Source organism: Eucyclogobius newberryi, unplaced genomic scaffold (genome assembly GCF_026437365.1).
Source record: "Eucyclogobius newberryi isolate DKJ021-1_F unplaced genomic scaffold, fEucNew1.0.hap1 SCAF_6, whole genome shotgun sequence".
NCBI classification, from domain to species: domain Eukaryota; kingdom Metazoa; phylum Chordata; class Actinopteri; order Gobiiformes; family Gobiidae; genus Eucyclogobius; species Eucyclogobius newberryi.
The window spans coordinates 4,413,832-4,435,682 of record NW_027316278.1 but is presented as its reverse complement, the minus strand read 5'-3'; the positions used below and the strand labels follow the sequence as shown (position 1 = coordinate 4,435,682).

Sequence of the window (21,851 nt, the reverse complement as noted above, 5' to 3'; positions counted from 1 at the left end):
ACTCGACACGTTGTTAAAGAGTTAAAATAAAACACAACAGCACAAAAGTCACTCGTTTCCCGTTTTCTGTCATAAATAATGTTCTTTTTGTGAAGATTTCCACTTTTGTAAAAGAATCGACTGGATTTACAAAATGTTTGAAATGAGTATTTTTATATAATCGAAAACAAAAGCTGCTGCAAATCTCATTTTAAGGTCTAAATATAAAATCTCGTCAAGTAAAATACATTTTCAAGATCATATTTTTCCAGTGCGTCGGGACAGATGTCGGTGTTTTATTACTGACCTCTTGTGGCTGAAGTTGGTCATGTTTTTGCCCAACTGTTGAGCCAAACTCCAACTGAACTGTGCAATCAGGTGAGTTTATGTCAGAAACAGAAGCTGATTGGTCGTTTAGATCAGACTAAAACAGTTTTGTGTTTCGCTCTTTTGATTCTGTTTGTGTGATGTTTGTTTGTCTCGTGAGCGGCCATGTTTGTTTATTGTCTCGTGAGCGGCCATGTTTGTTTATTGTCTCGTGAGCGGCCATGTTTGTTTATTGTCTCGTGAGCGGCCATGTTTGTTTCCTGGTGAGCGGCCATGTTGTCTTGTGAGCGGCCATGTTTGTTTGTTGTCTCATGAGCGGCCATGTTTGTTTTCTTGTGAGCGGCCATTTTTGTTTGTTGTCTCGTGAGCGGCCATGTTTGTTTCCTGGTGAGCGGCCATGTTGTCTCGTGAGCGGCCATGTTTGTTTATTGTCTCGTGAGCGGCCATGTTTGTTTCCTGGTGAGCGGCCATGTTGTCTTGTGAGCGGCCATGTTTGTTTGTTGTCTCGTGAGCGGCCATGTTTGTTTTGTCAATAAGAAGAAACTCAATCTTTTCCCCCAAAGATTTTATGTATTTGTATTTTTATCCAAGCCAGGACTTGAACTCAGTACTTTTACTTTAGTACTTTCCGCCACTGCACACGTACTGTCAGAACACCATCTCCATGGAGACGAGCCGGCGGTGGAAAAGTGACAGAATGCAGCTTTAAAACAGACAGAGCGTGGGATCGTTCCAGTGTTTTTGACTTTATTTAGCGTCAAGTTTAAACCGTTCGGATTCAGAGTCTGAACGTAACACATTATTTACAAAACACACAATAACTTAACACGCTAAAAACGCCAACGTGACAATGACAATACTGCACTTTACGTATGAAAAGATCGACTGCTCCAGAGAAATCAGCTCAAACGCTTCAGAACGAGACGTTTCAGAGGAAAATCCAGCACCAAATTCAAAATACTGCGACCTTCAAAATATCAGCACATTTCTGTAAAAACATGATTATATTTTACATACGTTAAAAGTGAAAGTTTCTCGTTTTTTAAGTAATAATTGATCGACTTGACACAAAATGACACTGAGAACTTCACAATTGTCTTTTTACGTCACTTTTTCGTCCATAAATTCACCAACTTTTTGATTCAGCTTCTTTTTCACATTCACTTTATTTCATTTAAAAAGTTAGAGAATTGAAGAAAACGAGAGCGTTCAGAGTGTTTTGTTCTCATTTTACCGAGAACAATCTTTAGTTTCTGTTCGGCAGCGCTTGTTCTGAGCCTCATTTACACTGCTCATAATACATAATGTGAAGAACTGACCGTTTGACCGACGGCTGGACATAAAAACGTTTTCATCTTTGGTTCGATATCGAGTTGTCGTTTTAGTTTTATAGAAAAGAATCTGGGCCAGAGTCGTGTGCAAATGTTTGACACTGGACAGCACCAGGCGCCCCAGGCCAGCAGGGGGCGCTGCAGAGGGGCGCTGCAGAGGGGAGCTGCAGAGGGGAGCTGCAGGGGGCGCTACACTGCAGGGGGCGCTGCAGGGGGCGCTACACTGCAGGGGGTGCTACACTGCAGGGGGTGCTACACTGCAGGGGGCGCTGCAGGGGGCGCTACACTGCAGGGGGTGCTACACTGCAGGGGGTGCTACACTGCAGGGGGCGCTGCAGAGGGGAGCTGCAGAGGGGAGCTGCAGGGGGCGCTACACTGCAGGGGGCGCTGCAGGGGGCGCTACACTGCAGGGGGTGCTACACTGCAGGGGGTGCTACACTGCAGGGGGTGCTACACTGCAGGGGGTGCTACACTGCAGGGGGCGCTGCAGAGGGGAGCTGCAGGGGGCGCTACACTGCAGGGGGCGCTGCAGGGGGCGCTACACTGCAGGGGGTGCTACACTGCAGGGGGTGCTACACTGCAGGGGGCGCTGCAGGGGGCGCTACACTGCAGGGGGCGCTACACTGCAGGGGGCGCTGCAGAGGGGAGCTGCAGAGGGGAGCTGCAGGGGGCGCTACACTGCAGGGGGCGCTGCAGGGGGCGCTACACTGCAGGTTAAACGGATCAGAACCTGACGCACTAATAAAACATTTGTGCTGAATTTTTAAAGGCATTTATTTTTATCAAAGTTGAATGTTCCAAAAATACGAACATTTCATTGCCAAAAAGAATGACTTCGAGAACTTTAAATGATAAAATATTGTATAATTAAAGATTTGTAGCGGAAAAACTGCGATGAAACTCAGAAAACTGAAGGTTTTACTGGACAAAGATCAGACTAAAACTTTAAGGCTAAAAAAAACTCAAGTGTAAAAGAAACTGACACACGACACGCCTCGTCCCTCTAACCAGAGGGTTTCCTGTTCCACTGGAGGCTACATTTGGCTAAAAACACCCACATCCCCTTTAAAGACAAAAGTGTTTATTATAACTTAGTGCGATTATTTTAAAAGTCTTTGATTCACGTCCAGTTTGAACACGTGGATCAGTCTTTAGACCAAGTCCAGATCCAACTGCCCTGGGGCGGTGGCCTCTAGGCGGGGGCGGCGGTCTCTGCCCGGGAGGCGGGGACGGCAGCCTCTACCCCAGGGCAGTGGCCTCTGCCCCGGGGCAGGGCTGGCTGTGCCTGTAGACCATGATGAATCCAGACGTCTGGTGCCACCAGTAGAACATGAGCACCAGGAGCAGGTGCCACAGCTGGTGACTGGAGCCCACATAGTTCAGCTGACCTGAGGGTCAGACACATGAGGGTCAGACACATGAGGGTCAGACACATGAGGGTCAGACACACATGAGGGTCAGACACACCTGAGGGTCAGACACACATGAGGGTCAGACACCTGAGGGTCAGACACATGAGGGTCAGACACATGAGGGTCAGACACACATGAGGGTCAGACACACCTGAGGGTCAGACACACCTGAGGGTCAGACACACCTGAGGGTCAGACACCTGAGGGTCAGACACATGAGGGTCAGACACATGAGGGTCAGACACACATGAGGGTCAGACACACCTGAGGGTCAGACACACCTGAGGGTCAGACACCTGAGGGTCAGACACACCTGAGGGTCAGACACCTGAGGGTCAGACACATGAGGGTCAGACACATGAGGGTCAGACACACATGAGGGTCAGACACACCTGAGGGTCAGACACACCTGAGGGTCAGACACATGAGGGTCAGACACACCTGAGGGTCAGACACATGAGGGTCAGACACACATGAGGGTCAGACACATGAGGGTCAGACACACCTGAGGGTCAGACACACCTGAGGGTCAGACACATGAGGGTCAGACACACCTGAGGGTCAGACACACCTGAGGGTCAGACACACCTGAGGGTCAGACACCTATGAGGGTCAGACACCTATGAGGGTCAGACACACATGAGGGTCAGACACACATGAGGGTCAGACACATGAGGGTCAGACACACCTGAGGGTCAGACACACCTGAGGGTCAGACACATGAGGGTCAGACACATGAGGGTCAGACACACCTGAGGGTCAGACACACCTGAGGGTCAGACACACATGGTCAGACACATGAGGGTCAGACACATGAGGGTCAGACACACATGAGGGTCAGACACACATGAGGGTCAGACACACCTGAGGGTCAGACACATGAGGGTCAGACACACCTGAGGGTCAGACACACCTGAGGGTCAGACACCTGAGGGTCAGACACCTGAGGGTCAGACACACCTGAGGGTCAGACACACCTGAGGGTCAGACACATGAGGGTCAGACACATGAGGGTCAGACACACCTGAGGGTCAGACACATGAGGGTCAGACACACATGAGGGTCAGACACACCTGAGGGTCAGACACACCTGAGGGTCAGACACACCTGAGGGTCAGACACACCTGAGGGTCAGACACCTGAGGGTCAGACACACCTGAGGGTCAGACACACCTGAGGGTCAGACACACCTGAGGGTCAGACACACCTGAGGGTCAGACACATGAGGGTCAGACACACCTGAGGGTCAGACACATGAGGGTCAGACACATGAGGGTCAGACACACCTGAGGGTCAGACACATGAGGGTCAGACACATGAGGGTCAGACACACATGAGGGTCAGACACACCTGAGGGTCAGACACACCTGAGGGTCAGACACACATGAGGGTCAGACACACATGAGGGTCAGACACACCTGAGGGTCAGACACACCTGAGGGTCAGACACATGAGGGTCAGACACATGAGGGTCAGACACATGAGGGTCAGACACATGAGGGTCAGACACACATGAGGGTCAGACACATGAGGGTCAGACACACCTGAGGGTCAGACACACCTGAGGGTCAGACACCTGAGGGTCAGACACCTGAGGGTCAGACACCTGAGGGTCAGACACACCTGAGGGTCAGACACACCTGAGGGTCAGACACATGAGGGTCAGACACATGAGGGTCAGACACAAAGAGTTTAGAGTTTATAGTGTGTATAATGTATATAGAGTGTGTATATAGTATAATGTATATAGTATAATGTATATATTATATAGAGTGTGGCGCAGTGACCTGGGAAGTATCTCTCTGGGACTTTGGAGACGTAGAAGATCAGAGCCAGAGCAGCGAGAAAGTACATCGCCAAAACACGAGGGACGAACGCCTGAGGAACAAAGGACTATTTATACTTATATATATATATATATATACATACTTTTATACACACATACTTTTATACACACATACTTTTATACACACATACTTTTATACACACATACTTTTATACACACATACTTTTATACACATGTATAAAAGTATTAATAAATGTATGTATGTATGCACGAGTTGGCCACTGTCCAGGATGTACCCCGCCTAAGGCCCGAAGTCACTGGGATAGGCTCCAGTCACCCGCGACCCCAAAAGGGAACAAGTGGTAGAAAATGTATGTATGTAAGTATGGATAAATGTATGAATAAAAGTATGTTTGTATGCAAATATGAATAAATGTATGTATAAAAGTATGAATACATACATTTATACATACATACAAACAGATTTATTCATACATATACAGTACATACATACACACACTTAATTCATACTTTTATACATACATACACACTTTTATACATACATTCTTTTATTCATACTTTTATTCTTACATACTTTTATATAAACACTTTTATTCATACTTTTATACATACATACTTTTATATATATGCACGCATACATTCACTTTTATACATACACACACACATTAATTTATACTTTTATACACACACTTTTATCATACTTTTATACACACTCACACACGCTCTCCTCCCTCCACACACGCTCTCCTCCAGGTCCACACGCTCTCCTCCAGGTCCACACGCTCTCCTCCAGGTCCACACGCTCTCCTCCAGGTCCACACGCTCTCCTCCAGGTCCACACGCTCTCCTCCAGGTCCACACGCTCTCCTCCAGGTCCACACGCTCTCCTCCAGGTCTACACGCTCTCCTCCCTCCACACACACTCTCCTCCAGGTCCACACCCAGTCATGGCAGTGAGCGTGTTGTACCTGCACGAGCTCGGAGCTGAAGCCTCCTGAGAGCCAGATCCAGTGAGCCGTGGGCACCAGGCCGTATCCTCCCACCAGACAGAAGAGCAGCGAGCGCATCTGCTTCCACTGAGCGCTCTGAGCGACAGGGTGAATCTGAGCGAAGAACACTGCCAGGATCATGGCCAGGACCGCCACCAGGTACACCTGCCGCCAGTACTGAGGAGCACAAGGACACGAGCACTGAAGGGTCAAGTACTGAGGAGCACGAGGACACAAGGCCTAAACCGGGCCTGAACTGGGTCTAAACCAGGCCTAAACCGGGCCTAAACCGGGCCTAAACCAGGTCTAAACCGGGACTAAACCAGGACTAAACCAGGACTAAACCAGGCCTAAACCGGGTCTAAACCAGGACTAAACCGGGACACGTGTACAGAAGTATTAGAATAAACGACTGTATCCATAAGTGCGACCTCTGAGCATTCTCACATTTTGTTCTCCGTCCTTCTGTCCGTTTGAGTGGAGAACGTCCAGCCGCACTTTTCCCGACGAATCTAGCGCCGCATAAATTTACACTGCCTGCGTACGGCCAAAAAAATCTCAAAATCTCCTTCACTAAATGATTCATGCAAAGTAATAATGCCGCCTGTCTTGTTTGGGGAGCGGCGGGCGCAGAGGAGCCGCCCGGCGCTGGCACCGCATGAAAGAAAGAGAGCGGCGCTCCTCCCGCTCCTCCTCGGCGAGGGCCATCTGGTTTGAGGCGCAGCAGATTTGAGCGAGGGCAAAATAGCGCCGCGCTTGTTCCCGCGTTTGGCGGGAGATGCCAGGGAGAAGGCGGCCCAAGCCAAACGGCGGTTAAAGGGACGAGCGAGCGGGCCGTGGGCGTTCGGAGTCGTCACATTTTTTAAAAAAGGTGTGGAGACGATTAATGGACGACAGGACGCGATGACGAGCGACACATCCAGAGGAATTCAAACGCTCTGATCCAGATTAGGAGTTTAGAAAGTGCTTTGGACACTTTCACTTATTCTAACGCACGAGGAGAAAAAGCACTTACAGTATTTACCGTATTATCCGGACTATAAGTCGCACCTTTTGTCATTGTTTGGACGGTGAGACTTGAATTACACTTGTTAATCCTGAGGTCGATCTGAGCTGTGTGTGTGTGTGAGGGGCGTGGCTAAAGCTAGTGTGCGTGAGGGGCGTGGCTAAAGCTAGTGTGCGTGAGGGGCGTGGCTAAAGCTAGTGTGCGTGAGGGGCGTGGCTAAAGCTAGTGTGCGTGAGGGGCGTGGCTAAAGCTAGTGTGCGTGAGGGGCGTGGCTAAAGCTATTGTGCGTGAGGGCGTGGCTAAAGCTATTGTGCGTGAGGGGCGTGGCTAAAGCTAGAGTGCGTGAGGGGCGTGGCTAAAGCTAGTGTGCGTGAGGGGCGTGGCTAAAACTAGTGTGTGTGAGGGGCGTGGCTAAAGCTAGTGTGTGTGAGGGGCGTGGCTAAAGCTATTGTGTGTGAGGGGCGTGGCTAAAGCTATTGTGTGTGTGAGGGGCGTGGCTAAAGCTATTGTGTGTGTGAGGGGCGTGGCTAAAGCTATTGTGTGTGTGTGAGGGGCGTGGCTAAAGCTAGTGTGTGTGTGAGGGGCGTGGCTAAAACTAGTGTGTGTGTGAGGGGCGTGGCTAAAGCTATTGTGTGTGAGGGGCGTGGCTAAAGCCATTGTGTGTGAGGGGCGTGGCTAAAGCTATTGTGTGTGTGAGGGGCGTGGCTAAAGCTAGTGTGCGTGTGAGGGGCGTGGCTAAAGCTAGTGTGCGTGTGAGGGGCGTGGCTAAAGCTAGTGTGCGTGAGGGGCGTGGCTAAAGCTAGTGTGCGTGAGGGGCGTGGCTAAAGCTAGTGTGTGTGAGGGGCGCGGCTAAAGCTAGTGCGTGTGAGGGGCGCGGCTAAAGCTAGTGCGTGTGAGGGGCGTGGCTAAAGCTAGTGCGTGTGAGGGGCGTGGCTAAAGCTATTGTGTGTGAGGGGCGTGGCTAAAGCTAGTGTGTGTGTGAGGGGCGTGGCTAAAGCTAGTGTGCGTGAGGGGCGTGGCTAAAGCTAGTGTGCGTGAGGGGCGTGGCTAAAGCTATTATGTGTCAGGGGCGTGGTTAAAGCTATTGTGTGTGAGGGGCGTGGCTAAAGCTAGTGCGTGTGAGGGGTGTGGCTAAAGCTAGTGTGCGTGAGGGGCGTGGCTAAAGCTAGTGTGTGCGTGAGGGGCGTGGCTAAAGCTAGTGTGTGCGTGAGGGGCGTGGCTAAAGCTAGTGTGCGTGAGGGGCGTGGCTAAAGCTAGTGTGCGTGAGGGGCGTGGCTAAAGCTAGTGTGCGTGAGGGGCGTGGCTAAAGCTAGTGTGCGTGAGGGGCGTGGCTAAAGCTATTGTGCGTGAGGGGCGTGGCTAAAGCTATTGTGTGTGAGGGGCGTGGCTAAAGCTATTGTGTGAGGGGCGTGGCTAAAGCTATTGTGTGTGAGGGGCGTGGCTAAAGCTATTGTGTGTGAGGGGCGTGGCTAAAGCTATTGTGTGTGAGGGGCGTGGCTAAAGCTATTGTGTGTGAGGGGCGTGGCTAAAGCTATTGTGTGTGAGGGGCGTGGCTAAAGCTATTGTGTGTGAGGGGCGTGGCTAAAGCCATTGTGTGTGAGGGGCGTGGCTAAAGCTAGTGTGTGTGAGGGGCGTGGCTAAAGCTAGTGTGTGTGAGGGGCGTGGCTAAAGCTATTGTGTGTGAGGGGCGTGGCTAAAGCCATTGTGTGTGAGGGGCGTGGCTAAAGCTAGTGTGTGTGAGGGGCGTGGCTAAAGCTAGTGTGGGTGAGGGGCGTGGCTAAAGCTAGTGTGCGTGAGGGGCGTGGCTAAAGCTAGTGTGCGTGAGGGGCGTGGCTAAAGCTAGTGTGCGTGAGGGGCGTGGCTAAAGCTATTATGTGTCAGGGGCGTGGTTAAAGCTATTGTGTGTGAGGGGCGTGGCTAAAGCTAGTGCGTGTGAGGGGTGTGGCTAAAGCGAGTGTGCGTGAGGGGCGTGGCTAAAGCTAGTGTGTGCGTGAGGGGCGTGGCTAAAGCTAGTGTGCGTGAGGGGCGTGGCTAAAGCTAGTGTGCGTGAGGGGCGTGGCTAAAGCTATTGTGCGTGAGGGGCGTGGCTAAAGCTATTGTGTGTGAGGGGCGTGGCTAAAGCTATTGTGTGTGAGGGGCGTGGCTAAAGCTATTGTGTGTGAGGGGCGTGGCTAAAGCTATTGTGTGTGAGGGGCGTGGCTAAAGCTATTGTGTGTGAGGGGCGTGGCTAAAGCTATTGTGTGTGAGGGGCGTGGCTAAAGCCATTGTGTGTGAGGGGCGTGGCTAAAGCTAGTGTGTGTGAGGGGCGTGGCTAAAGCTAGTGTGTGTGAGGGGCGTGGCTAAAGCTATTGTGTGTGAGGGGCGTGGCTAAAGCCATTGTGTGTGAGGGGCGTGGCTAAAGCTAGTGTGTGTGAGGGGCGTGGCTAAAGCTAGTGTGGGTGAGGGGCGTGGCTAAAGCTAGTGTGCGTGAGGGGCGTGGCTAAAGCTAGTGTGCGTGAGGGGCGTGGCTAACGCTAGTGTGTGAGGGGCGTGGCTAAAGCTAGTGTGCGTGAGGGGCGTGGCTAACGCTAGTGTGTGAGGGGCGTGGCTAACGCTAGTGTAGGACTGTCGCAGTAGGAGGTGTAGGACTGTCGCAGTAGAAGGTGTAGGACTGTCGCAGTAGAAGGTGTAGGACTGTCGCAGTAGGAGGTGTAGGACTGTCGCAGTAGAAGGTGTAGGACTGTCGCAGTAGGAGGTGTAGGACTGTCGCAGTAGGAGGTGTAGGACTGTCGCAGTAGGAGGTGTAGGACTGTCGCAGTAGGAGGTGTAGGACTCACGTCGTTGCAATAGAAGGTGTAGAAAACGCCGGGCACGTAGCAGCCCAGGATCCCGATGGAGAGGCCGGCGTAGTCCAGAGCCATCCAACGACGACTGGTCTTCTCTGAGCGATGGCAGCAGAAGACGTGGAAGCCTACCGAGCACAGCATGCACAGCTGGAGGAGGAGCAGAGGAGGAGAACATGAGCACGGGAGGAGCAGAGGAGGAGAACATGAGCACGGGCGGAGCAGAGGAGGAGCAGAAGAGGAGAACATGAACACAGGAGGAGCAGAGGAGGAGAACGTGAGCACAGGAGGAGCAGAGGAGGAGAACATGAGCACGGGAGGAGCAGAGGAGGAGAACATGAGCACGGGAGGAGCAGAGGAGGAGAACATGAGCACGGCAGGAGCAGAGGAGGAGCAGAAGAGGGGAACATGAACACAGGAGGAGCAGAGGAGGAGAACGTGAGCACAGGAGGAGCAGAGGAGGAGAACATGAGCACGGGAGGAGCAGAGGAGGAGAACATGAGCACGGGAGGAGCAGAGGAGGAGAACATGAGCACGGGAGAAGCAGAGGAGGAGAACATGAGCACGGGAGGAGCAGAGGAGGAGAACGTGAGCACAGGAGGAGCAGAGGAGGAGAACATGAGCACGGGAGGAGCAGAGGAGGAGAACATGAGCACGGGAGGAGCAGAGGAGGAGAACATGAGCACGGCAGGAGCAGAGGAGGAGCAGAAGAGGGGAACATGAACACAGGAGGAGCAGAGGAGGAGAACGTGAGCACAGGAGGAGCAGAGGAGGAGAACATGAGCACGGGAGGAGCAGAGGAGGAGAACATGAGCACGGGAGGAGCAGAGGAGGAGAACATGAGCACGGGAGGAGCAGAGGAGGAGAACGTGAGCACAGGAGGAGCAGAGGAGGAGAACATGAGCACGGGAGGAGCAGAGGAGGAGAACATGAGCACGGGAGGAGCAGAGGAGGAGAACATGAACACAGGAGGAGCAGAGGAGGAGAACATGAGCCCGGGAGGAGCAGAGGAGGAGAACATGAGCCCGGGAGGAGCAGAGGAGGAGAACATGAGCACGGGAGGAGCAGAGGAGGAGAACATGAGCACAGGAGGAGCAGAGGAGGAGCAGAAGAGGAGAACATGAGCACGGGAGGAGCAGAGGAGGAGAACATGAACACAGGAGGAGCAGAGGAGGAGAACGTGAGCACAGGAGGAGCAGAGGAGGAGAACATGAGCCCGGAAGGAGCAGAGGAGGAGAACATGAGCACAGGAGGAGCAGAGGAGGAGCAGAGGAGGAGAACATGAGCACGGCAGGAGCAGAGGAGGAGAACGTGAGCACAGGAGGAGCAGAGGAGGAGAACATGAGCCCGGGAGGAGCAGAGGAGGAGAACATGAGCACGGGAGGAGCAGAGGAGGAGAACATGAGCACGGGAGGAGCAGAGGAGGAGAACATGAGCCCGGGAGGAGCAGAGGAGGAGAACGTGAGCACAGGAGGAGCAGAGGAGGAGAACATGAGCACGGCAGGAGCAGAGGAGGAGAACGTGAGCACAGGAGGAGCAGAGGAGGAGAACATGAGCCCGGGAGGAGCAGAGGAGGAGAACATGAGCACGGCAGGAGCAGAGGAGGAGAACGTGAGCACAGGAGGAGCAGAGGAGGAGAACATGAGCCCGGGAGGAGCAGAGGAGGAGAACATGAGCACGGGAGGAGCAGAGGAGGAGAACATGAGCCCGGGAGGAGCAGAGGAGGAGAACATGAGCACGGCAGGAGCAGAGGAGGAGAACGTGAGCACAGGAGGAGCAGAGGAGGAGAACATGAGCCCGGGAGGAGCAGAGGAGGAGAACATGAGCACGGGAGGAGCAGAGGAGGAGAACATGAGCACGGGAGGAGCAGAGGAGGAGCAGAAGAGGAGAACATGAGCCCGGGAGGAGCAGAGGAGGAGAACATGAGCACGGGAGGAGCAGAGGAGGAGAACATGAGCACGGGAGGAGCAGAGGAGGAGCAGAAGAGGAGAACATGAGCACAGGAGGAGCAAAGGAGGAGAACATGAGCACAGGAGGAGCAGAGGAGGAGCAGAAGAGGAGAACATGAGCACGGCAGGAGCAGAGGAGAACATGAGCACAGGAGGAGTAGAGGAGGAGAACGTGAGCACAGGAGGAGCAGAGGAGGAGAACATGAGCCCGGGAGGAGCAGAGGAGGAGAACATGAGCACAGGAGGAGTAGAGGAGAAGAACAGCAGAGTTACAAGTCAGATCTGTGGAGGGGCCCTTCCGTCCGTACCTGAAAGCAGAAGATGGTGACGGAGTAGATGACGTAGTCGTCTCGGGAGGCGCCCACCGCCGGCAGCACGGACGCCATGTTGTACACGCCCAGGAAGAAGAAGAGCAGGAAGCCCAGCAGGTGGCTCCACATGTTCACCGTCTCATTGGACACCATGAAGAGGCTGGACACAAGGACCACACCCTTTAAAAGTGACTATCATACAATAAAATGATATCATTATGATCAGAGTCGGCATCAGTGACATCAGAACTGGAATATTCACTGTTATATTCCCAAAACGTGACAGATTAAAGTGGTGCGTCGCTGGTGGTGCAGTGGTTAAGGTGTTGCACATATGGCGTTGTGGGCAGGAATACGGCCCTCAACATTTGCCGTCTGTCTACACCCGCTCGCTCCCCCTCTCACACTACGACTGTCCTGACGAGTAAAGCTTTTGGGCCGAGGGGGGAAAAGAAAGAATTATAAAATAGAAAACATGAAAAAAATAAAAAGAAGAATTAAAAAAAAAAAACATTTCAGCACTGAAATGGCGTAAAGGATCATGGTCTGTGTTGTGAGTTGCTAAAAGAGGGACTCTGGTCAGACCCGGGAGCCGCCCCGCATAAGGCCCTCACAGCGGGAGGGAACAGAACGTTCAAATTTATCTCGTTCCCTTCTTTATCTGGTGCCATCGGCTCCATGTCGTGCCCTGTGGGGCGTGGTACTGCCAAGACCCTCACGATACGATACCTAACCCAATATTTTTTTAAAAAAGGGTCTTGATAATGTACCAAATGGTAATGTTTTTACTCTGGATAAGAAAATGTTTGAAATGTCATGTTTATCCACAAAGTACTTATTCATAAATCCATTCTGCTCCAATAACTTCATCCAACCAACTGAGCCAAATAGAAATATAAAGGAACACATTCTAGTTTCACATGTTTCATGATCTGAACAGCTACAGCAGCATCTTCTGCACAGATCATCTCCAAAAGTACTATTACACCTCGTTTAAAACCTACAGGCTTTGAAATTTAAAAAAAACATTGATACTGTGACGAGTCCGTGACAATATATCGCAGTATCAATATTTTGACCACAGCCCTACTGCCCGGCGTGTTTGCTGACCTCTTGATGCAGAGGCGTGAGGGCAGGTACGCCCTGTAACCGTCGGTGATGTAGGGGTTTTCCCGCAGAAACACCGGGACCTGCTCGTACGTGTAGAGCCGGATGCCCCGGGGCACCAGCACGGGCCAGTACTGGTACCCACCCAGCTCGATGTAGTGCGTGGTCTGGGCCGGCTTCTCCGGCTTGTGCGGCATCGCGGGCAGAGGGGCGGGGCCTGAGGAGGCTGAAGAGGAGGAGGCTGGAACCACAGGAAGAAAAACACACACATAAACAAACATCGGTCCTAATTATATCTTTGACTTTACATTTACTGTAACGTGCTGAATGATACGGCCTTTCACTTTAGAAGTCACTTTTCGCATGAACTACACTTTTTCTGTCAGTCCCACCTCGTCTCTCCATTCTTCTTCTTCTTTATTGTTTTATGGAATAAAGTGTTACATTACCACCTACTGTAGTTGTACATCTTACACTTTATACTTCTTATCATAATAAAGTCCCCCCCACTTGAGGTCCTGGTGATGGTGGTGCAGAGGAAGAGGAGGGAGTCTGTGATGGTGAGGGGGGAGGAGTCTGTGACGGTGAGGGGGGAGGAGTCTGTGATGGTGAGGGGGAGGAGTCTGTGATGGTGAGGGGGAGGAGTCTGTGATGGTGAGGGGGGAGGAGTCTGTGACGGTGAGGGGGGAGGAGTCTGTGATGGTGAGGGGGAGGAGTCTGTGATGGTGAGGGGGAGGAGTCTGTGATGGTGAGGGGGGAGGAGTCTGTGACGGTGAGGGGGGAGGAGTCTGTGATGGTGAGGGGGAGGAGTCTGTGATGGTGAGGAGTCTGTGATGGTGAGGGGGAGGAGTCTGAGATGGTGAGGGGGAGGAGTCTGTGATGGTGAGGGGGAGGAGTCTGTGATGGTGAGGGGGAGGAGTCTGTGATGGTGAGGGGGAGGAGTCTGTGATGGTGAGGGGGAGGAGTCTGAGATGGTGAGGGGGGGGAGTCTGAGATGGTGAGGGGGAGGAGTCTGTGATGGTGAGGGGGGGAGGAGTCTGAGACGGTGAGGGGGGGGAGTCTGAGATGGTGAGGGGGAGGAGTCTGTGATGGTGAGGGGGAGGAGTCTGAGACGGTGAGGGGGAGGAGTCTGAGACGGTGAGGGGGGGAGGAGTCTGTGATGGTGAGGGGGAGGAGTCTGTGACGGTGAGGGGGAGGAGTCTGAGACGGTGAGGGGGAGGAGTCTGAGACGGTGAGGGGGGGAGGAGTCTGAGACGGTGAGGGGGAGGAGTCTTGAGACGGTGAGGGGGAGGAGTCTGAGACGGTGAGGGGGAGGAGTCTGAGACGGTGAGGGGGAGGAGTCTGAGACGGTGAGGGGGAGGAGTCTGTGATGGTGAGGAGTCTGTGATGGTGAGGGGGAGGAGTCTGAGATGGTGAGGGGGAGGAGTCTGTGATGGTGAGGGGGAGGAGTCTGTGACGGTGAGTGGGGGAGGAGTCTGAGACGGTGAGGGGGGGAGGAGTCTGAGACGGTGAGGGGGGGAGGAGTCTGAGACGGTGAGGGGGAGGAGTCTGTGATGGTGAGGAGTCTGTGACGGTGAGGGGGAGGAGTCTGTGACGGTGAGGGGGAGGAGTCTGTGACGGTGAGGGGGAGGAGTCTGTGACGGTGAGGGGGAGGAGTCTGTGACGGTGAGGGGGAGGAGTCTGTGACGGTGAGGGGGGAGGAGTCTGAGATGGTGAGGGGGAGGAGTCTGAGATGGTGAGGGGGGGAGGAGTCTGAGACGGTGAGGGGGAGGAGTCTTGAGACGGTGAGGGGGAGGAGTCTTGAGACGGTGAGGAGTCTGAGACGGTGAGGGGGAGGAGTCTGAGACGGTGAGGGGGAGGAGTCTGAGACGGTGAGGGGGAGGAGTCTGAGACGGTGAGGGGGAGGAGTCTGAGACGGTGAGGGGGAGGAGTCTGTGACGGTGAGGGGGAGGAGTCTGAGACGGTGAGGGGGAGGAGTCTGTGACGGTGAGGGGGAGGAGTCTGAGACGGTGAGGGGGAGGAGTCTGAGACGGTGAGGGGGAGGAGTCTGAGACGGTGAGGGGGAGGAGTCTGAGACGGTGAGTGGGAGGAGTCTGTGACGGTGAAGGGGGAGGAGTCTGACGGTGAAGGGGGAGGAGTCTGAGACGGTGAGGGGGGAGGAGTCTGAGATGGTGAGGGGGAGGAGTCTGAGATGGTGAGGGGGAGGAGTCTGTGACGTGAGGGGTGAGGGGGGAGGAGTCTGAGATTGGTGACGTCATTTCCGGTGAGTGTGTCGCGTTTTCAGAGCTGTTCGTTCTTAGAGCCTTTTACCGATTAATCCACGAATTATACACACTATTTACGCATCATATACACGAAAGTGAGCGTTTGATTTCTCCGCAAACAATCCGGAGCCTCAAGCCGCTCGCTTTTCAGTATTTCGTGGATTAAAAAGCCCTCCTCACTTTCTAGCTCCAGCCTGAACTAGCCTAGCGCAGCCTAGCCGCTAGAGTCATGGCTGGATCTACCTTTACCTGTTTGAGCTGTCATATGTCGAGTCAGAACCCTGGCTCCTTCTCTGATGATAGGTGCGTGAAGTGCAGTGTAGTGGTAGTTTTGGTTGCCAGGGTTACGGAGTTAGAAGCGCGGATCCGCTGTTTAGAGGAGCTTAAGTCCAGTTATAGTTCGGTTTTAGCGCGAGGGCTACCGGACCGCGCTGCAGGGCGTAGCATTAGCATTAGCAGTAGCAGTAAGGCCGAGCACAGCCCCTCAGCGTCTCCCGTGCAGCCGGGACTAGACCAGGAACAGAATAGGGACCATTTTGTGACAGTTCGGAGGGGACAAGGCGCTAAACGCCGAACCTCAGAGCGCCGTGAGCTTCACGTCTATAATAGGTTTTCTCCCCTCAGCGATCACACGCCCGCTGAACACACGAGAGAAACTCTTGTAATCGGGAGTTCTATTGTTAGAGACGTGAAGCTGCCAGCTGCTAGCGTTAGGTGTTACCCGGGGGCCAGAATGGGTGACATCGAAGGAAACCTTAGGATCTTAAAGCGGAGTAGGACCCGTTTCCGGCGAGTCGTGGTTCACGCAGGCGGTAACGACGCCCGGCGGAGACAATCAGAGGTGCTCAAAGTTCAAGTAGCCGCGGTGTGTGACCTAGCGAAGTCGATGTCGGACACTGTAATATTTTCTGGTCCCCTGCCCAATCGGATCAATGCTGAATTGTACAGCCGTCTCTCAGCATTCAACAACTGGTTATCCAGATGGTGCCCTCAAAACAACGTTGTCTTTATTGATAACTGGAGTGCGTTTTGGGGAAAGCCCGGGCTCATACGCAGGGATGGCATCCATCCGACTTCGGAGGGTACATCCCTATTAGTTCGGAATTTGACCGATAATCTTAGTCGTGTTAAGTGACCATCTAGGGATGAGCCCCGGGCGCAGAGCAGCAGTTCAAGACGCTCCTCTGTCGCTGAACTCTCGCCCGTTCTGTTACATGTGAAGTGTTCAGATTCAAGACAGATAGAGACTGTGTGTGTCCCTCGTGTCCCTCGTGTCCCTCGTGTCCCTCGTACAAATAATGCCAAAAAGTCACATCTCAGAAAAAATATATTTCAGGCGTCAGACCAAATAACTTAAGGAAAATAACAATCACAAATGACACAAATACACAAATGAATAAACACGTAAAATGTGGACTGCTAAACATTAGAGCAATTTCCTCCAAATCGCTCTTAGTTAATGAATTAATTAGTGACTATAACATAGATCTTCTAGCTCCAACTGAAACGTGGCTTCAACAAGACGACTACGTCAGACTAAATGAGTCCACCCCACCCAGCCATGTTAACTTTCAGACTGCCAGGAGCACAGGCCGAGGTGGTGGTGTGGCAGTGATCTCACACTCAAGCCTACTCATGAGCCCTAAAACTAACAATGCATTTCACTCATTTGAAAGCCTTATGCTGTCAATCACATGTCCAAATATGAAAAACCTAAAAGGAGTTTTGTTCATAGTTATCTACCGACCTCCTGGTCCCTATTCAGAGTTTTTAACAGAGTTTTCTGACTTTATATCAAACTTAGTGTTAGCCTGGGATAAAATAGTTATAGTTGGAGACTTTAATATCCACGTGAACATGAGTGATGACGCTCTCAGTAATGCCTTCAGCGCCTTGTTAGACAGCATTGGTTTCACTCAGAATGTAAATAAACCGACTCACACTCACAAGAACACTCTGGATCTTGTCCTAACGTATGGAACAGAGATTAGTGACCTCATTGTCCTCCCTCAAAACCCTATATTGTCAGATCATTTCCTAATTACCTTTCAGTTTATTCTTAAAGATCATCCAGTCCCACAAAATAAAGTTATAATGAAAAGGACAATATCTGAAAAATCTATCTCAAAATTCAAAGAAATAATAGAGCCAATATTCAGTGACATGTCATGTGATCCTGCTGAGAACAGTTTTAGTCCCAGTTTAAGTGATCAATGTGTCGACTTGACCATGAATTCTCTGAAGTCTGCTCTTGACGTTGTAGCGCCGTTAAAACAGAAGGTCATTAGGCCAAAGCGCGCCTCCCCATGGTACAACCAAGAACTGCGTTCACATAAACAAAAAGTTAGAAAGTTAGAGGGATTATTTCGTCGCTCTCACACCGAAGAATCTCTAAAAGCATGGAAAAGTTGCCTGCTGTCCTATAAGCAGGCTCTGCGTAAGGCCCAAACCAGATATTATTCAAATCTAATAGAAGTCAACAAAAGTAACACTAAATTTCTTTTCAGCACTGTAGCCATGGTAACAAACTGTCACAGTGCAGTAGAGCCCTCAATCCCAGCTACACTCAGCTCTGATGATTTCCTCCTATTTTTTAACAATAAAATAAAAACAATCAGAGATAAATTAGATGAAATTACCCCCGCTATTAGCCCTGAACTAGCCCAAGCTGTAAATCTAACGTCCCATATAAATCCACCTGTAAACTTAGAAAGGTTCACAGCTGTTGATCAAGCAGAGATAACTTCAGCCATTATGTCCTCTAAAAGCTCAACTTGTGTCCTAGACCCCATTCCAAGCAGACTCCTCAAAGACATTCTTCCCCTAATTATAGACCCTATTCTTAATATAATAAATACTTCACTCGAAAGTGGCTATGTTCCACAGTCCTTCAAACATGCAGTCATTAAACCTCTTCTGAAAAAGCCTAATCTAGATCCCGACCTATTGGTAAACTACAGACCTATTTCAAATCTTCCCTTCGTCTCTAAAATCCTTGAAAAAGTTGTAGTAAAACAGCTTTGTCGCCACCTGCAGGACAATAACTTATTTGAAGTTTTCCAGTCAGGGTTCAGAGCCCACCACAGCACTGAAACTGCACTAGTTAAAGTCACAAATGATTTGTTATTAGCCGCTGACGATGGACTGGTCTCAATCCTGGTTCTGTTGGACCTCAGCGCAGCGTTTGACACCATCGACCACAACATTCTACTGTAGAGGTTAGAATGTGATGTAGGTGTTGGAGGAACAGCCCTCAGCTGGTTTAAATCCTATCTATCTGATAGGTTCCAATTTGTTAATGTAAACCAGAGCTCCTCACCAAGCTCTAAAGTAATTTACGGTGTGCCACAGGGTTCAGTACTCGGTCCAATTCTGTTTACTCTTTATATGCTGCCGTTAGGTCACATGATCAGGTCACATGACATTAACTTCCACTGCTATGCAGACGACACTCAGCTGTATTTATCAATGAAACCTGATCAGAGCGATCAAGTAGACAGACTTAGTACTTGTGTGAAGGAGATAAAAACCTGGATGACACTAAACTACCTGCTTCTTAACCCTGAAAAAACCGAGGTCATTGTGCTTGGCCCTAAGCATCTACGAGACGCTCTATCTGAGCAGATAGTCACACTGGACAATGTCAGTGTAGCCTCCAGTTCTACTGTAAGAAACCTTGGAGTCTTATTTGACCAGGAGCTCTCATTTAAAGCTCATATAAATCAAGCTTGTAAAACAGCCTATTTCCATTTGCGCAACAAGAGCCAAAATCAGAAGAATCCTGCCTAAAAGTGATGCCGAAAAACTTATCCATGCATTTGTAACGACTAGATTAGACTACTGTAACTCCTGCTCGCAGCGTGTCCTAAAAGCTCCATAAAAAGCTTTCAACTGGTTCAAAATGCAGCAGCAAGATTACTAACAGGAACAAAAAGAAGTGAGCACATTACGCCGGTGCTGGAGTCTCTTCACTGGCTCCCCGTCGAGTCTAGAATCAAATTCAAAATTATACTCTTGACCTACAAAGCCATAAATGACATGGCCCCATCCTACCTCAAAGATGCTATAGAACCATATCATCCAAACAGAGCTCTTCGCTCTCAGAATGCCGGCCTTCTGGTGGTGCCAAGAGTCTCTAAAAGTACTGTAGGAGGTAGAGCGTTTAGCTACCAAGCTCCTGTGTTATGGAATCAGCTCCCGACCCATGTTAAATATGCTGACACAGTCTCTTCATTTAAGTTCAGGCTTAAAACGTTCCTCTTCGAAATCGCTTATGGTCAGAGTAGTTAGGAACATAAACATTAACCCACAGCTTTAGCTACGCTGCCCTAGGAGTAACTATGCTGGGGGAAGTATGGCAGCTTGAGCACTATCCTCTTCTTCTTCTGACTACTTATGCTATCAAACAATATTTATTTTTTAATTCCACTTGCAAACTGTTCACCGCCTTCTTTTTCTTTCTCTCTCTTCTGAGGACCTGTGGACCCAGATGCCCCTCTCCTGGTGAAGTGGTCCCTGCCCTGTGTGGACGGTCCCTCTTCTGCCTGAAGAGTGGGTCCAGCTCGCCTCAGTCGGTCCCTCATCTGCCTGAAGAGTGGGTCCAGTTCGCCTCAGACGGTCCCTCATCTGCCTGAAGAGTGGGTCCAGCTCGACTCAGACGGTCCCTCATCTGCCTGAAGAGTGGGTCCAGTTCGCCTCAGACGGTCCCTCATCTGCCTGAAGAGTGGGTCCAGCTCGACTCAGACGGTCCCTCATCTGCCTGAAGAGTGGGTCCAGCTCCAGTCTCCTCGTGTCCGTCTGTGAGAGTGGGATCTCTCCTTCACTGGAACTCCTCCAGGTTTCTACGCTTTTTTCCCAAAGAGGTTTTTTTTGTAGTTTTTCCTGGCCGAGAAGGAGAGTCTAAGGACAGAGGACCCTGGGACATCGTCCCTCGCCACCACAGACATTGTCTGACTCCATCGCCACCACAGACATTGTTGATTCATTTCTCCCTGTGGCCCTCAGAGGCAACTGTTGTTGTGATTTTGGGCCTTACAAAAATAAATTGATTTGATTTGTGAGGGGGGAGGAGTCTGAGATGGTGAGGGGGGAGGAGTCTGAGATGGTGAGGGGGGAGGAGTCTGAGATGGTGAGGGGGGAGGAGTCTGAGATGGTGAGGTGGGGGGGCACCAGGCGCTCAAACGACTTCAGGATCAATAATACACTTTATTTGTAACTATTCTCTCTCTAGAACAGCAGATTTCAACCTTTTCCTTTTGTAAAACCCTTTGTTTGTGGCTCCAGATGCTCCTCGAGTCCCTGCTCCATATGAACAGTTCTCCTCCTCCTGAAGAACCGGTTCTCCTCCTGAAGGGAACTTTATTAGTTCCCAGAGGGTAGATTTGGTTGCAGGTAAAAGAGAGTGGGCTGCTCCCACAGACACAACATTAATGACACTGACAGAAGACGGACAGTGACATAACAGAGACTAGTGCTCCAGACATAGAGACATGGATTAAAAGTCAAGAAGAACCGGTTCTCCTCCTGAAGAACTGGTTCTTAAATACATTAAATAGAATTATAAATGTCTGCGGTTATTTACACAATCACAAGTTTAAATCCTGCCACTCCACGATCATGTCAACACCGTGCACATTTACACTCTGACTAAACTGTAAATGGTGTGTATATGTATGTATGTATGTATAATATATATATATATATATTTAAGGTATTTAGTATATGTTTATTATTGTTTTTTTATACATATCTTTTGCCATTATATTTCACGTTGCACATTTTCACAGAAGAAACTAGTTTGAGAATGGTGTTTTTATTCACCGACAGCTGCATAAACTCTGATTTCGAGTCGGCCAAAAGTCTCTTCACAACTTCTTCTGTCTCATAAAACTATCATTCTTCAACTTTTATCCCAAAATAAGTCGTAAAAAGCCCAAACTCTGGACACGTGATCACAAACAACAAACAACTCTGATGCTACTTCATCTCAACAATCACGTAACACGTCAAACTTCCTCTAAAATGTAATTAAACTGTTCAAAAGCTTCAGTTATGAGCCCGTCTCTCACATTCACGTCTTTACATCTCATTATCACAACAAAAGAAACTATTTGCGGAGGTTAAATCTGTCCAAACAAATCACAGCTTCCATCGGAGCTAGCGGCTAATGCTAACTAGCCCGACAGTGACGTTTAACTCGAATAAAGCCGCGCGCGAGGCTTTTACCTTTCAGTTTGGAGTAAGTGCAGTGCGTGCCATTGTGCGGCTTATAGTACGGACCCCGCATCTGGCCGCGATCCCCGCAAACACACGCACCAAAGAGAAGAAAGAGCTCAACCAAAGTTCCGCCACAACATCATCCTCCAAATCAGCACGTTTACGTCATCGGCGAAGGACCCCGGCTGCCCAGAGGTGCGCCTGACGGGAAAAGACACACATCACGCAGACGTTTGGGCGGAGAGGCGGAAGAGAGGAGGGGTCAAAGGTCAACTGGCCGGTGTCTCGTTGGCCACCGCGAGTTATTTTGAAGATGATTAGTCGTTTCACT

General features: G+C 50.9%; 1 protein-coding gene across 1 annotated transcript; it reads right to left on the bottom strand.

Moving 5' to 3' along the window:
* Positions 1-1,072: 1,072 nt before the first annotated feature.
* Positions 1,073-21,674, bottom strand: paqr3a (progestin and adipoQ receptor family member IIIa). Its single transcript, XM_072432604.1, has 7 exons — positions 21,530-21,674; positions 13,044-13,281; positions 11,931-12,093; positions 9,668-9,823; positions 5,825-6,022; positions 4,837-4,927; positions 1,073-3,025 (listed from the first exon to the last, which is right to left on the bottom strand). The coding sequence occupies exons 1-7, from the start codon at positions 21,588-21,590 to the stop codon at positions 2,877-2,879; spliced, it is 1,056 nt and encodes a 351-aa protein (XP_072288705.1). The 5' UTR covers positions 21,591-21,674; the 3' UTR covers positions 1,073-2,876.
* Positions 21,675-21,851: the final 177 nt, after the last annotated feature.

Coding starts and splice junctions, on each gene's coding strand:
- paqr3a (XM_072432604.1), bottom strand. CDS start 21,590: ATGCGGGGTCCGTACTATAAGCCGCACAATGGCACGCACTGCACTTAC. Junction 9,824..11,930: donor TCACCATCTTCTGCTTTCAG/GTACGGACGGAA, acceptor CTCCTCCTCCAG/CTGTGCATGCTGTGCTCGGT. Junction 4,928..5,824: donor TCAGCTCCGAGCTCGTGCAG/GTACAACACGCT, acceptor TTTGTTCCTCAG/GCGTTCGTCCCTCGTGTTTT.